The following is a 14,708-nucleotide window of genomic DNA, read 5'->3' as shown; positions in this document are numbered from 1 at the left end:
CTTCTATTTAATTCTCTTCTAGGTTCACCAAACCCTCTCTGTAGACCTTACAGAAGTCGTGAATGCAGTCATCTTCAGGAATAAGAAGCCAGTCCTGCTGTTAGGTATTTTGCATCTGTTAGGGGGCTTAGTCTGGAAACAGCCACTAGTACCATGATACAAGCAACAAGGGAGGACTGGTGACTGTGGATTGGGGTGGTGGGGGTGCTAGAGGTAATCTGGAAACTTTGGTCCATATGATTTTGTAAATGTGTAACTGGTGGTGAGAAGGGACAAAGGGGAAGTTCTGTAGTTCTTCTGTGTTTGGACAGATCTTTGGAGGTTGGTAGTGACATCTAGAACTGACTGTGAACTGTGTTAGTGTCTCAAGGAAGAAGAGCAAAGAAACTCATGTTGCCATTCCTCTTTACAGCTGTCAGCAGCTGCCAGGCAACTCTGGTGGGCTATTAAGCTCACATTTTGTCTCGTCACCCTCTCCCATGCTATTGTACAGGCACCGACACACAAGGTAGAGCAGAGAAAAACACTGACACACACTAATAAGCATCTTCCTGTCTAGTGAGCATCATGCAGTTCCTGAGAGCTGTTCTGCGACAGAACTTCTCCTCCTCCCTGCTGGTGATAGCTGGCCAAAACACAGCCCCAAGTGCTACTCAACCACAGCCATCATCACTGCAGGACAGTGCCTTGCACCCCCTTGCCATGCAGCAGGTCTTCTCTCTTGTTGTCAGTCTGCAGAACCTTCTGGTGCATGTCCAGTTGCAGGTATATAAAATATGACTTTTGAAAAAGCAGTAATGTTGGGCTTCAAGCAGGAACATTAACCTGAGGATAAACCACCCTGCTGCAGAATCAAAGGGGCTGCCTGCTTTTTTTGCCTTCTCCCTGCATTTTCCACCCCTTACAGACCTGTGATGAGGAGGAGGGAAAATGCTCTTGCTGCAGCACAGTGCAGTGAGAAAGAAGGTAAATCAAGCTATGCGGTGCTCCCTGCTGCTCAACTGGGTAGCTGAAATTCTGTGTACTAATGACAATTTCTGTCTTCCCATCTCTTTCTCTGCAGGGATGCCACATCCATAGGGACAGATGTGGGAAATGTATAACAAATCCCAGTCCATCCCCCATGTCCCTGATAAGGTGCTTTTGGGGGTAGTGAGTGCATTAGCATACCTTTAACTTGCTCAAGTGATGCTGGACTCCAGGGGTAGTACATGAGTTTAACTCTTAAACTGTGTTGGGTTCCTATCTTTATTCTTTGGAGGCTGTTACTTACTATTTTTAGTCTCAAAAGAAGTAGTCGTACCTCTGTCTGGCTTCTTGATGTGACAGATAATTTGCAGCACACTGCATTCCTTGAAGGAGATGAAAGGTGTTATTTTCCTGTGCTGCATACTCTTCTGATCCTGACACTTCATGAAATTTCTTCTTGCAATAGCTGTTGACTTTTTTTTTCTTGCTGTTCCAGAAAGACTTGCCGCTCTCTCAGGCAGTGGTTGCCTGCCTAGAAACCTTAGTGGAATACCTGTATGTGAAGAACCAGGATGTTGGTAAAGTTTTCATGCTCTTTCTTCTCCTAGTTCCCCTCCTGCAGGGATTTTAAGCTCTTTATTCTCTATCCAGTAGCACTCTAGAGAAAATGTGTAATCAGTTTATGCCAAACAAGAAAAAATATTTGAGTGCCTAAAGTTAATATTAATGCTTTGTGGGAATGCTCCCCTACAGGCATGAACCTTCACTTTGGCTCTCGACACCAAGGTGCTTTCCAAAAGGCAAAAAGTAGTTCTCCAACCCTGTAACAGGGAAAGGTTTGGGAATGGAAGGAGTATAGGAATTGTCTTTGACCTTCAGGCCAATTGTATCAAACCTTTAGACCATAAGCATATGGGATGGAGGCTCTGAATATGATGTGTCTTACAAAAAGGCAGTGTTGGTCATTGTTTGGCCTTGAAGGAAGGGAAGGGAGATCAGGATACTAGGCAGCCTTAGGGAATGGAAGATGGAAATTCTGGATTTCAGGGGGTGAGTTCGGACCTTGGTTTCCAGAGTACATGTCAGACCTAATATATACCAATGTTTTCAGTATAACATAATGTGACTGCATTGTACAGTTGGAGGGGAAGAATAGACCCTTCTGCTTATTGTCAGCCTCCTGCAACAAAGTCCAGGTGCTGGCTCTGTTCTTAAACCAGGAGGTTCTCTGTACCCTGACCTGTTTGCTGCAGTTGTTTAAACACTAATAGAGAAGGGAATGGACTGAATGAACACCAGGCAAAAGGGACACTGGTGGGAGAGAGGAAGTGGCTGGATAAAGATGTAATACTGCAGATGAATGACAGTCAGTAGCTGAAGGGAGGCTTATAAAAGGCTGAATAATAATAATAAAAAAAACGTTATGGGGAGGCTCTGCTGATTTGGGATTAAACTAATGAAATGCTGCTGCAGGAACAGCTGAACCTGTCACTTTGGCTGCTGTGGTGCTGAAGGTCATAACAGCAATAACAGGAGTCTCTTTATTCCAAGCAGAATGACCGTCATAGCTTTATTTGGCTTAAAAATGCAAGAAGACTGGAAAGAGTCTGTCCTGGCCTCTGCCTCTAGGAGTTGACTCACTTGAGGCTTTCTAAAACCCTCTTTTTGTCCAGAGATATTTCCAAATGTGCAGGCTCATGCACAGTGCTAGTCCTTTCTCATTTTCCCCAGATAAAAGATATCCCCAAAATATTTTACGTTATTTTTCAGTGTTGTTTTCCTATAGGAAAAATTCTTGTAGTAGCAATAGGGAGGTTATGTGACTGCCAGTGGAAAAGAGACCTTTTCAATACTCTGAGTTGCTATAGTATAACAAGTTATATCAGTTGATTTATTTGTCCATCTCATGCTCCTAACCTGTAATAAATATAAGGTAATATTGTTTTAATTTAAGCATTCAGTGAAAGACTTCATGCCATCATAGCCTTATGGTCTTACCTAATACATGTTATGTTATTGTGTATATTCTTTAGTAAGAACATTTTCTCTACTCACTGCATTGCTACCATCAGCCTGGCTGGTCCCCATAGTCCACTGTCTGATGCAGGTCCAGCCTCAGTTTGTTCAGCTTCTGTTATAGGGCTTTCTTCATTACCCAAAGGGTATTCTGCAGCTAAATAAAAACTGAGGTCAGGAGAGATGTCCTCATATTGAAACTGGTATTATTTTTAAAACCCTAGGCTAAAGATATTCTCTCACTGTTTTATGACATATACCCCAGGAGAAGGTTTCTCTTCCTGTACCAGCACAAAGACGGACAATATGTATTTTCTGCTTTAAAAAGCTATTAAGCTTTTGTCCTCTTGACTGAACTCTTGCCCAGAGAGTGACAGATGGAAAAGCAAGTAAGAACAGTGCAAAATATCCCCTTAGTGGTTCACAGTGTGGGGTCTGGGAGAGAAAAGTTGGGGTCAGTATTGAAGACTGTCCTTAGCTGGGTTCAGCCTGTCACTTTGGCAGTTTTTCAGCTGTCTTTGATTGGCTTCTCCTTCTCTTCCAGCTCTGCATGTTGCTTCACAGCCATGGCACCGATTCCTGCTCTTCACACTACTCAGTGGGGGCCAGAAGTCCTTTCTGCAGCCAGAAGTTCTCAGAATGATGACTTTGGTGAGCAGCAGAAGGGTGGGCTGTTCCCCATCTTTCCCAATACGTTGGTACAACGCACATGGGCCGGTTATTGGTAGTTAACCTGCTATGCAGCACAGTCTCTGATACTGCTGTGGCTTTGCCTGGGACTGTATTCCTGCCCTATATTAATAGTGATACTTTCAAGTGAACTTCCACACCCTGCAGAAACTGGCTGCTGTTAGTGAGCACCTCCTGTTCTTCTGATATTGGTAACATTTATTTATATCATCTAGGATCCCTGGGGAGGAGAGGGGAAACTTGCAGAGAACATGCAACTGCTGTTACCAGTCAGGGAGCAAGTTGGCTGCTTGGCATCGCAGCTTGTCTACCATCTTGACCTTACAGACCTGACTTTTCAGGGCAAGGAGTTAATGCAATATTCTACCCTGCTGTATGTGGGGTCCGTGGGCTAGAGGGGGAATGTGATCCTACCCAGTATAAATACTGGATATATAGCCCTCATGGCAGTGAATGAGATGAAGGAGTTATTAAAGTGAACCTTCCCCCTCAAAATATAAGATGGGTCTGTGAGTATTTGCTGTTATTTCAGTTTTAAAAGGCTACCTCATTTATTTTAGTTCCTTCCCAGCTTCAACCAAAATAAGTGTGGCTATGAATCAGAGCACCATCAACATAGATACTTGTACTGGTTCCATTAGAAGTGGTATAAAAATCAGGCCTGTGGTTAAGGTGCTGCAGTAATGGTGCACAGAAGAGGTCTTTGCAAATGATGAGTCATTGTTGTGCTCTGTGGGTCTTCTACTGTTTAATGTCTCTATTTTTTCCTTTGTTCAAGTTTGTGAGATATCAGAGCAGCAATATTATTTCTCAAAAAGAAATTAGCCAGATTATTCAGGAGGCAGCAGAAGCCAATATAGCAGAGCTGCCTGAGGCCACGTCTCATGCTCTTCACCTCTTTCTTTCTCAGGTAAGAGAGCAGTGACTCTTAGGAAAACAGGAATCTCTAGGTGTTTGCTTTGGCCTTTGAAGATCTCATTGGTCTGTGTGGAGATGAGGGAGGGAGTAGAAGGAACAAGCCAACAGTTTTATGTTGTTCTGAAAATCATTCTTTTTTTCTGACCCCTCAGATTCAAAATAGTCATTACCAGGTGGAGCCAGAACAGTCAGGGATCATTCAGACCTTGCTGGATCGCCTCTTGGGACAGAGTACTATGTGTGTAAAGCATCAGAACATTGTGTATCCTTTGATAGCTAATGTGTGTGGCAAGTGTAAAAGAGCTAGAAAGGATACTGAATTTGCTGCTTCTTCTCTTGTTCCAGCTGAAGGGAAAAAAAATTGAAAAACTCTGAAAATTGAAACAATATTGAAAAACTCTACACTTGGCTAATTGTGGGATGAAAGATTTCATCATGTCCTAATCTTGGGACATCTTGGACATGAGGAGACAATTGGGATTAAAGAAGGCTCTGTGTGCTGGGCTTGCATTCATCTATAAAGCAGAGGTGGTCTGATGAAAGGGTAGCAGGCTTGGGAGCCTCTGACTTCAAAGCAGTAACAATCCCTGTATTGATTTCCCTGGAGGATGAGCAATGAGTTAATCTCTGTTTGCGTGCCACCTAGTGCCAGTATGTCCATGAAGTAGTGGAAACTCAAATATGACTCAGGCACTTTCCAAATGCACAGAGCATTTGGGAACCACTGAGTGGAATTACCAGATTTTATTCTGTTTGGCCCTAGAGTCTTCTACTGCAATCTAAATCCTCTTCTCTGGCAATGGAGGCAAAGGCCACTCCCAGATGCCTTGTGGAAAAAGAGGGAACCTGATGCAGTATTTGTTTTTTTCTCAAGCTTTTTTTTGCCTTCCTGTTTTCATCACACTTCATTTCCTCAGACGTGTGGCGGTGATTTCCTGTGGGTGTGGGGACTTCCTTTACTGTAGGGCACTATCATCAGCCATGTGTAGGGTACGTGGTAGATGAGGTGTTTGTCCTGTCAGGAGCAGTTTGTCCACATGCTTACCCGCAATGTGATAGTACTGCTCTGTTGTGGGACACTCAGAGGGAAAGTTGTCCTGGTGGAGGCCATGAAGTCCCTTTCCTGTACAGGGATGAAGGAATTTGGATGGGAGTTTTTGTTACATTCCTGAAGTTACTTTTAATTTCTGACTTATTTAATATATTAAGAAACCTTCAAATTTTGGGGGTTAGGAAGGATTTTAGATGCACTTGAAGTGCAGCAGTGGGGCTATATGAATAAGATAGTCATGGACACAGAAGACAAAATCCACTGGTCAAAATGGAGCTTTGACTTTTCTTCGTGTTTACCTACACAGATGTTTCTCACATATGTTGGGAGTGAGGTTCCATGGCTTGGGGAGGGTTGGTTTAGCAGTGCAAACTTCCTGTCAGTGATACATCAAATGTGGGAGTTCCCGTAGTGTGCATGCCTTTCCTTTGGTTTCCATTCATGCTGTAAATGACAGATGTCTGGGAAGTGTGGCAGTGTCCCTCTCACACATTGGAGATTGAAATGAGAAGATACAGTGCAAAGAGCAGAGGAACAAAGCAAGAATGTAGCAGGAGACCCCATCCTGGATCCCATCCTGCCATTAATTCCCAGTGAGTAGTAGGGAGAAGTTGGACAAAGGAAGTTACTTGTTGCTCATTTTGAGAAAAAGGTTTGTTGAAATTAAAAAGTTCTGTTACTGGAATGGCTCAGTTTCCCCTTCTGTGCGGGATAAGGCTTGGTTGATGCCGGTCATCTATCAAAATACAGACCTGCCTGGGGAAACGATGTCGTACAGGGATGCTGTGGAAGAGGTGCTCTGCTCACTCCCCTTGGTTCACGGGGCTGAAGGGTGGTCCCTTTGCTCTGGGCTGGAAGGCGCGGCGGGGGCTCAGCCAGGATCGCCGGGGAAGCAGATACACTACGTGTCTCTTAGGGATGAGGAGGCTTTTTCCAGGACACGAGTGACCCCTTCGACTACAGCCCTGGCCGCCGCTGTCCTGCTGCCTCCAGACCCTCCAAGTGCCAGCCGGTGCGTGGCCGGGGCGGGGCGGGGGCTCAGGAAGTGACACAGCGGGGCGGAGCGGCGGCGGCAGCAGCAGCAGCAGCATGGCAGCGCGGCGGGCGTGAGCGCCGGCCGGGCACCGGCACCGGCCCGCAGGTGGGGGACCGGCCGCGCCGCCCGGGAGCCATCCCCGCCCCGGGAGGCCCGGCGGGGCCGTGGCGGGGCAGGAGGGAATGGCGGGAGCAGCCCTGGGGCCGCTCCCGGGGCACCGGGGGACGGGGCAGAGGTGCCCGGTGTTCCCTGGGCGAGACCCGGGATGGGCCCCCGCCGGGGCAGCCGGGATGGCCTATGAGCGGGGCGGGCAGTGCGGCCCCGGAGCACCCCTCTGCACCCTGGGTTAAAGGGCTGTGCCCGACGGGCTCTGCCTGCCATCGCCGCCGGCTCGCCCCGCGCTGGAGCCGCGGGAGGAGCGGACCGGCCCCCTCGAGGGTTCGCATCCTGCCCTGTGCCGCCTGCTACGTCCACTTGACACGGCTCCGGGTGGGTTTCCCGCAGCGCGGCCGGGGTAGGTTCGGCTAGTCCCCTTTCCACCGTCCTCGTGTGATCGCCTTTACTTTCAGCGGAGCTTGCGGGAGAATCCTCATCTCCTGTGCCAGCGGCCGCCCGAGCCCCACAGGGTGCTTCTTGAACCCCTCCGGCACGACGGGAGGCACGAGGGTGGGCTGGAATGGACCCATTCCTGCTGGAAATCACAGCCGCGATTTCCTAATCGGGGCTGCCAAACCGTGTGGTAGGCGACCTTCTGGGCTTAGTGGTTGGGAGACTTTGGAGACGAGCAGGTGTAAATGGCCAGTACTGTTTCAACTGGAGCAGCTGGTCCCGTAAACCCCATATAGGTATGTCCTCCTAGAGGAGTCTGAGCAGAGGTGTTTCACTTCTGAAGCTTTTGGTTCACCTGTAACAAAAGATTAATCCTCATCTGGTTGTTGGAGGAGCACCTCAGGAATGGATTAATGGGGTAGGGAGTTTTCATTCCTTGTTTTGCCACAGCATGCTCCTGGTGAAGGATGATGCTTTCCCCCGTACATTTCAGTGCCTGCAGAAGAGAAGTAGGGGGGTCATGCAAAAGTTTCTCCTGGGAACCACATCATTGCAGCGTGGCTCTGCCTTGCAAGCTCATTAAGTGAATAAATCTCAGGGATGCTTGGTTCAGATGGGGCTCCTGCAGGAAAATTTATATAGTAATTGAAAACATTTTAATGGGAAGGACTAACCATCTATTACATGGCATCTGTTGTCATGTCTTTGGAAAAACACATCTAAATTAAGAGGTTGGTAGACAGTGAGACAGACTGGTGGGCTTGCTGCTGAAACAGCCAGCTGGCCAGGGCTGCAAGGTGATGTTGGTGGAAACTCCTTTCCATCTGTAGCATCAGGCCAGGCCCTGGTTCCCTGGACCGCTCTGGGAACATCAAGCTGAGCTGTCTCTGGCAGAAATCAATTGAGGGAGGAGCAGGGAGGGAAGAGAGGAGCAGCTCTGCAGTGTTTGTGTCTCATCTCATCCCTCAGCGGGTGTGAAGACATGAGAGAGAGTTTGTGGGGAGGAACATCTGCAAGGAGCTTTGCCATCTCTGCTGTTACATAGTGTGGCCTGGAGAGGAAGGAATGTCCTCTGCTGTTAAAATGGGGTGAAATTGCCAGGGCAGTGAAAGGAAAGAAATCTGAGGTGGTCCTACATGGCATCAGCAGCCCTGAGTTCCTTGTGGGTGAGAGAAACAACAGGGCCCTGCTTCATTCTTCATTTTCACCAGCATGTTTCAGCCCTGATGGACAATAGCAAATAAATAGCTCTGATGTGAGAATGAGTGCCATCAGATCAGATTAAAAGGTGATGGGGTTCCAGTATGATGTGGTTCTCCAGTCCTCTACTTCTGACCTGTCCCATGGGACAATCTTTAGGACTGGTGTAGGAGGATCTGAATACATTGACCATCCCTACCCCTGCATCTGCTGTTGTGTCTCTGATGAAGCCCATCACCGTTGCGGGACTCGGAAGCAGCCAGGCAGGCTGGTGGCCCTTGTGCTGCAGCAGCCGCCTGGTTGGCAGCTGTTTCAGCCAAGAGCTGTGCTTTGCTCTGCTGCTGCCTGGAACAGGGTTTTTTGCAGCTCATCTTCCCCCCTCTTGCACCTGTGGAACATCCTATGGCCACCCAACTCCAGTGTTGGAAATGGGGGATACTGAAGCCCCTGTCCTAACCAGGCATGCTGGGACTGCCACAGACAGCATGGCAGAGCTGTTGTGTTCTGCTCTTTGCCTTCCAACCTGGTTTGGAGGCCACTGGCTATCTCCAGTTTCTCTTTCCAGTTCTCCATGAGCATGGCAAATAGCCAGCCAATCCTTATGATGGTATGTGTGATCTGAGGGGCAAAGAAGAGCCTCGTCCCAGGGGAGTCGCTCATTGTGCTTTTGCATTGCTGCACTTCCTCCTCCCTGAGAGCCTGGGAGGTAGTGAGCAGCTGGGGTGCTCTGCAGAGGGGAGACCTGTGCCACCTCACTGAGCCAGGCCCTGGGTCCTTGGGTTATGGTTTTTGGCAGGGTGAAGCAGTCTCTTGGAAGCTGACCAGGCTGGTAGGTCCAACAGAACATCTGTTTGCCTGGGCTGGAGAATTTTCTTTACAGCCTTGGCTTGTTGGTGTGCTTTGTGGCATTCAGGATGGCTGGAATATGGCTTAAGCCTCACACCACAGTGGGAAAAGGGGACAGACCCCAAACTTGGCATGGGGATTTCTGCTGCTGTCCTGGCTCTGCACTGTGTCAGAACAGAAACATGGGGCACATTGCTGAGCCTACACCAGGGGCAGCCATGTCTTCATCAATAATGCTGGTTGTATTTACTCTGGTCTGTTCCAAAGCACAACAGCAAAGTATTTCATAGGGTTTCTCATGTTTGTCTGACACTGTTCTCCTGCCTTTGCCAGGGGTGTGAAGATGCTTGGCTTGACCTCGGCAGGAGGTACATGGTGGGAGCTGCTGCTGATCCTTGCAGGGCTGGGAGAACTGCTGGTGCCTGCTTTACCTCTTTCATGGGCTTGGAGTTGAAATTGTATTTGTTTAAAAAAAGAAAAGCAACAAGAAAAGAACAAGAAGGGATTTGTTTTTGTTTCAGTGTTAGGGCATTACAGAGACAGGTTTGGGCAGGCAAACTTGGACTCAGTGGGTCATAGGGTGAGGTCGGCTCTGGTGGCCTTACACATCTGCTTGTCCTTTGGGGGCAGGAGGTGGGTCAGATGCCTCTGAAGGAGCTGTTGCTTTTGTAATTGCCAGTGGCCTGTGCTCACCTCCATGAAAACCTTCTGCCTGAGGACAGACCACCCTGAGTTCTGCTGCCTGGGGACTGAGCTGTTGCTCTCCTTTTCCAGGTATAGACTGTCCAAGAGGATCCTAATTTTCAAGGACCTTTTCCTCCAGCCATTGACTTTGTCTGAGGGACCTTTGTGGTCAGGAGCAGTTCTGCCCAAGAGCATCCCTGCAAAGCCTCAGATGCTGCCTGGGAAAGGACTTGTTTGGAAGTGGGGGGAAGTTACCACCAGGTCACCCAACTGTTTCTTGGTGTGGGACCTGCAGGTGGCACCCAACTTGTAGTTAAGGAAAGAGTCCAGGTACCAATACCCCAAGTGCTGAGTGGAGGTCACTGAACTGGTTGTGTTGGGACTTGAAGGAGAGATAGACTTCAATCCCTCAGTGATCCTTCTCTTCCTTCCAGACCTTCTGTTGTGGTTGTTGGGCTGCTCTGCCTCACAAACCCAGCAAAAACCTAGCTGTTATTTTTGGAAAAAGGGGTAGGTCTTAAATTTTCTATTGGGTCAGTGCTGGGTCAGATGCCTGGGGCTGGCAGTGCAGACAGGCAGAGAGAAGAGGGAGACCAGGGCTTCACTTGCAGGGGAGAGCAAGCTGGCTGCAGCATCACCATGTGTCTCTGCTCTGGCCACTAGATCCCTCATGGGGACAAGGGAGAGGTGGGCAAGGACCCTGGTGCCAAGAGCAGTGTGCCATCAGTTCCAGGTGGCTTTGTGACTTCTCATTTTGATAAGTCTCCTCACTGATCATTGGTTTTGTTGGTCTGTTTTCTTCCAGGCTGCAAAGGCCAACATGGATTTTCTCATCATCTGCCCCTTTCTACTGGCCTTGCTGCTGTCCCAGGGCAGCTTCACAGACCTGGAGAAACAGAGAGTAGACTCTGGCTTGGAAATCTGTATCCTCTGCAGCCTGCCACCCATTACCACATACGCACTAGTGGCTACAAAGGCTGGAGGGAGCACATGCACAAGGAAGAGGTCAGAGACCATGGAAAGGGGCACAAGGAAGTAGAAAAGAGAGGATCCAGAAGCACTGGGAAGTTGCTGCTTTGTCCTTCTATAGTTGGGCTTTAGCCAAGCTCCTGGGCTTGCTAACCAAGTGCCTGGCTTGGTGCAGGAATAGAAATGGCAGTGATGCCTGGTGTTCTTTCTGCTCCGTTGTGCACATTTCCAGTCTGCTCTTGGAAGTGGCATGGTCAGCCAGAAGGCAGAACACACCTGCACATCTCAGTGCTCTGGGGTCACCAACTGGGATGGTGGAAGGGGATTCTTCTGCTTGTGGCATTTTAGTCTCCTCTGTGCTACAGGCACTTTTTGCCTGTGAGGAGGTGAGCTAATGCAAGCCCTTCTTAGCACACATCTCCTGGTAAACAGGCAAAGTATGAAAAAATGAATATGTGGAGACACATGGGGAAGGTGCCAGTTGATGTTCCTCCTCCAGCCCATCAGCCAGAGCAGAGACTGGCAAGTAGAAAGCTCCCCACAAGGTCTCAGCATTGTTAAAGGCCCTGCTGGGGTGTTTGGGCAAGGGGTTCACTGGAAATCTGTGTTTTATCCTGGCTCAGGTTCTGCCCCTCAGACACCTCATGGAGAACTGGGGGGCCTGGGATGGTGCCAGGGGCCCTGGGGAGGAGGGGGAGAGCAACAGTGTGGTGGGAGAGTGTCAACAGTGCCCTTGACAGCAGTGCAGATAAGAAGCTGTTTGAGGTGAAGCGCAAGGACCAGATGAATGCTCTGAAGAACTTGATTGAGCTCAATGACGTCAACCAGCAGTACAAAATCATTGACATCATGCTCAAGGGACTCTTCAAAGTAAGCCACAGTGCACTCTGAGCCCACATGGGTGGGCAGAAATGGGAAGGGTTGGGGGCTTCTGTGGAGTGTGTGGCAGGTGAGCTTTTGGACCTGAAGGAAGGATTCCATGGGGTTTCAAAGTGGGGCAGCTGTGGCAGCACCTCCAGGACAAAGCAGTAACCAAGGACTTTGGCAGGTGCTGGAGGACTCCCGTGCTGTCCTCATAGCTGCTGATGTGCCTCCTGATGGGCCCTTCCCTCAGGATGAGAAGATAAAGGATGGTATGTCCTCTCTAGTTTTTACCCCTCTCCTTTTTCTGGTGCTCTGGTGCACCACAGACATTCTTCCTGGGATCAGTATGGGGTAGGTACAAAACCCCTATGTATCCAGTCCAGACCAGGGCTGGTCCCTGTCTGCTGGGGACCGTATTGCTGCCTCTCTGACCACTTCATGCTGGGGAGCCTATTGGTTTGCCCTCAGTCTCTGCTGATGGAGCTGGTGGCTGTCCCCACAGCATATTCTCACGTGGTGGAGAACACTGCCTTCTTCGGGGACGTCGTCCTGCGCTTCCCCAAGATTGTGCACCATTACTTCGACCGCAACTCCAACTGGAACAGCCTCATCCGCTGGGGCATCGGCTTCTGCAACCTGACGGGTGTGTTCGAGCAGGGACCCCACTCCCAGGTCCTGCGGCTGGTATGGCTCTTCGTCCCCCGTGCCGTGACCCCTCTCTGCTGCTAGGCTGGGGGAGGTGAGGGTTTTGGGGTAAAAGGAAGGCAGGGACCCCACATGTCTGGGGGCTGTCCTTGAGCTGAGGGATGGGGGAAGAGCACAGATGGGACTGGTGGAAGAGAGGATGCAAGTGGGAGGCACCACTCCCCAGTGAGGTTTCCCCTTTGCTTTGCAGATGGCTCAGGAGCTAGGAATCAGTGAGAAATCGCCCGATTACCGCAATCCCTTTAAAACGGACCAGTCAGAGGTAAGATGGCAACCGTGCCAACTTGTCTTGTGGGCCTCCCCATCTGTGTTACAGCTCCAGGCAGCTGGCTGGGGAATGGAATGGGAGGCCTGTGGGAAATGGCCAAAAGACCCTGTCACTGAATAAGCATGGCTGAAACACAAACACTGAATTCCCCATCTGTGCTCTACTTTGGGCACCTGGTGCCCTCTCCTCCCTTCTGTAGCCACCTGCCTCGTGGTTGGCCTCTGTCTGCCTCGTGCTGCATCCATGCTCAAAGCTCCCTGGACTGTGAGGCTTGTGGACTAGCTTTGGTGTGTTTGGAGGGGCTGTGCCTCTGGGAGGCTGTGGGCACTGCCCCGTGCTGACCCTTTGCTATCAACCCACAGTTTTTCCCCAGTGCTGACACCTTTCAGAAGGCGCTGCGGGATGAGGAGAAGAGGAGGAAGAAGGAAGAGAAGCGGAAGGAGATCCGCAAGGGCCCACGCATCTCCCGCTCACAGTCGGAGCTGTAGCATGCTGGGACTTGTGCCTTGCAGTGGAGGTGACACCACTGAGACACAGAGTGGCTTGCTCCCTTTTTGGCAGCTTTGGGCCGGTGCCTGGCCATTCCCTTTCCATTTGTGCTGTGGGTTTTGTTTTGTTGCCTTTTGTTTCTGTTCAGTGAAGGTTGCGTGGTGGTGCTAGTTGCCCCGAAGGGGCTAAAGTGAGATACCCCTTCTGCAGAGGTAAAGCACAGACAGGACAACACTGGAGCCATCCCCTGGTCAGGGTGTTGCTGCCTGTGGGGAAGTAGGGTGTGGGGGACACATCTCTGGTGGAGCCCAGGGAACCCTCCTCACTGCAGCACACCCCACACTGAAGATGCCTCCTCCAACACGGGTGGGCTGGGGCGTGCATCACACCAAACAGCCTCATGAGCAATGCTGCTTCTCTCAGTTTTGCTTTTTGTTTCGTTAAACGAGTGATCTCATTGGCACCCCCCACTGGGTTCTACCTGGTCTCTGCACAGCTGCTACCTCTGCCAGATCAGACCTTCCCTTTTCCCAGCGGCTGTTTCACCGAGCAACATGTGTTTCATTGTCCAACGTAGTTGAAAATGTCAATGGCAGCTGTTCCTGGCTGATGGCATGTTGGGGCCTCCGCAAGTCATTCCCACAGAGAGGCAAATGCCCGGTGAATTTTTGGACAGTTTGGAGGAATTTTGGTACTTGGCCTCTTTGCAGCCAGTGGGTGGCTGTAGTGCAAGCAATGCTGATGCTGAAGAGGCTGGGGAGCCAGCCCTGAGCCACTGAGAGCCTGTCCTGCAGCCATCCCTTCTCTTTGGGGCTCATCCTCTCTAAATGAGCCCCCAAAGCCCCTTGTCAGGGGGCAGCCAGATGAGGGCATGTGGTGATAGCATGGCCAAAATAGGGAGGGAGCCAACTTGAGTGGCTGCGACCCTCCACCAGGTGTCAGCTGCCATGGGGAACAGAGCACGACCCGACACAGCCACCCTGTGATTTGTCACCTATGCTGATGGCCTCGCACCAGAGCAGGCTCTTGCTTTCCCAAGGAGCTGGTTTGCTGTGTCAGGCTGGCAGCATCACAGCCTTTGAGGAAAGGGAAACATCCCGGGTTTTTTAACAGCAGAGCCAAGTCCCTCCATTGAGGAGAGGGGGTGGCAATGGGCGCAGTTGGTTTTTCTTGAATAAAATTAACTTTATTATTTTTTTTAAGTAGAAGAATCCTGGCTCTTGCTCCCGTTCCTGGTGGGAGCGGGTGTACGCCAGAAAGCGTCGAGGCTGGCCTCTCCGGAGGTGAGGGTCCGTGGGCGGTGCGGAGGGCAGGACCATCCCCCTGCTCTATCCACCGCCGCCTTGCATCTGGCCTTTCCCCGCGCATCCCGGCGGCATCCCGGGGCGCGTTTCCCGTGGGCGGCGGGGGCGGTGGCGTCAGCCCGCCCCCTCATGAATATTCAGCGCGGAGGG

At 50.4% G+C, this 14,708-nt stretch overlaps 2 protein-coding genes across 2 annotated transcripts in view; both read left to right on the top strand.

Moving 5' to 3' along the window:
• Positions 1-6,329, top strand: part of MEI1 (meiotic double-stranded break formation protein 1) — a 38,547-nt gene extending 32,218 nt beyond the window's left edge. Inside the window, exons 25-31 of the mRNA XM_077783622.1 lie at positions 23-104; positions 560-765; positions 1,466-1,547; positions 3,530-3,636; positions 4,454-4,585; positions 4,746-4,855; positions 6,102-6,329. Of these exons, the coding sequence (XP_077639748.1) occupies positions 23-104; positions 560-765; positions 1,466-1,547; positions 3,530-3,636; positions 4,454-4,585; positions 4,746-4,855; positions 6,102-6,147 (765 nt within the window). The 3' untranslated portion in view covers positions 6,148-6,329. The remainder of the gene's footprint in view (positions 1-22; positions 105-559; positions 766-1,465; positions 1,548-3,529; positions 3,637-4,453; positions 4,586-4,745; positions 4,856-6,101) is intronic.
• Positions 6,330-6,707: 378 nt separating this feature from the next.
• On the top strand, positions 6,708-14,465 carry CCDC134 (coiled-coil domain containing 134). Its single transcript, XM_021552691.2, has 7 exons — positions 6,708-6,785; positions 10,765-10,882; positions 11,677-11,798; positions 11,977-12,061; positions 12,295-12,476; positions 12,688-12,759; positions 13,128-14,465. Exons 2-7 carry the CDS (start codon positions 10,780-10,782, stop codon positions 13,251-13,253), a joined length of 690 nt encoding a protein of 229 aa, XP_021408366.1. The 5' UTR covers positions 6,708-6,785; positions 10,765-10,779; the 3' UTR covers positions 13,254-14,465.
• The last annotated feature ends 243 nt before the right edge of the window (positions 14,466-14,708 follow it).

This window comes from Lonchura striata, chromosome 5 (assembly GCF_046129695.1).
Source record: "Lonchura striata isolate bLonStr1 chromosome 5, bLonStr1.mat, whole genome shotgun sequence".
Lineage (NCBI taxonomy): Eukaryota > Metazoa > Chordata > Aves > Passeriformes > Estrildidae > Lonchura > Lonchura striata.
The sequence above is the reverse complement of the archived record's forward strand: the minus strand, read 5'-3'. Positions and strand labels throughout refer to the sequence as shown.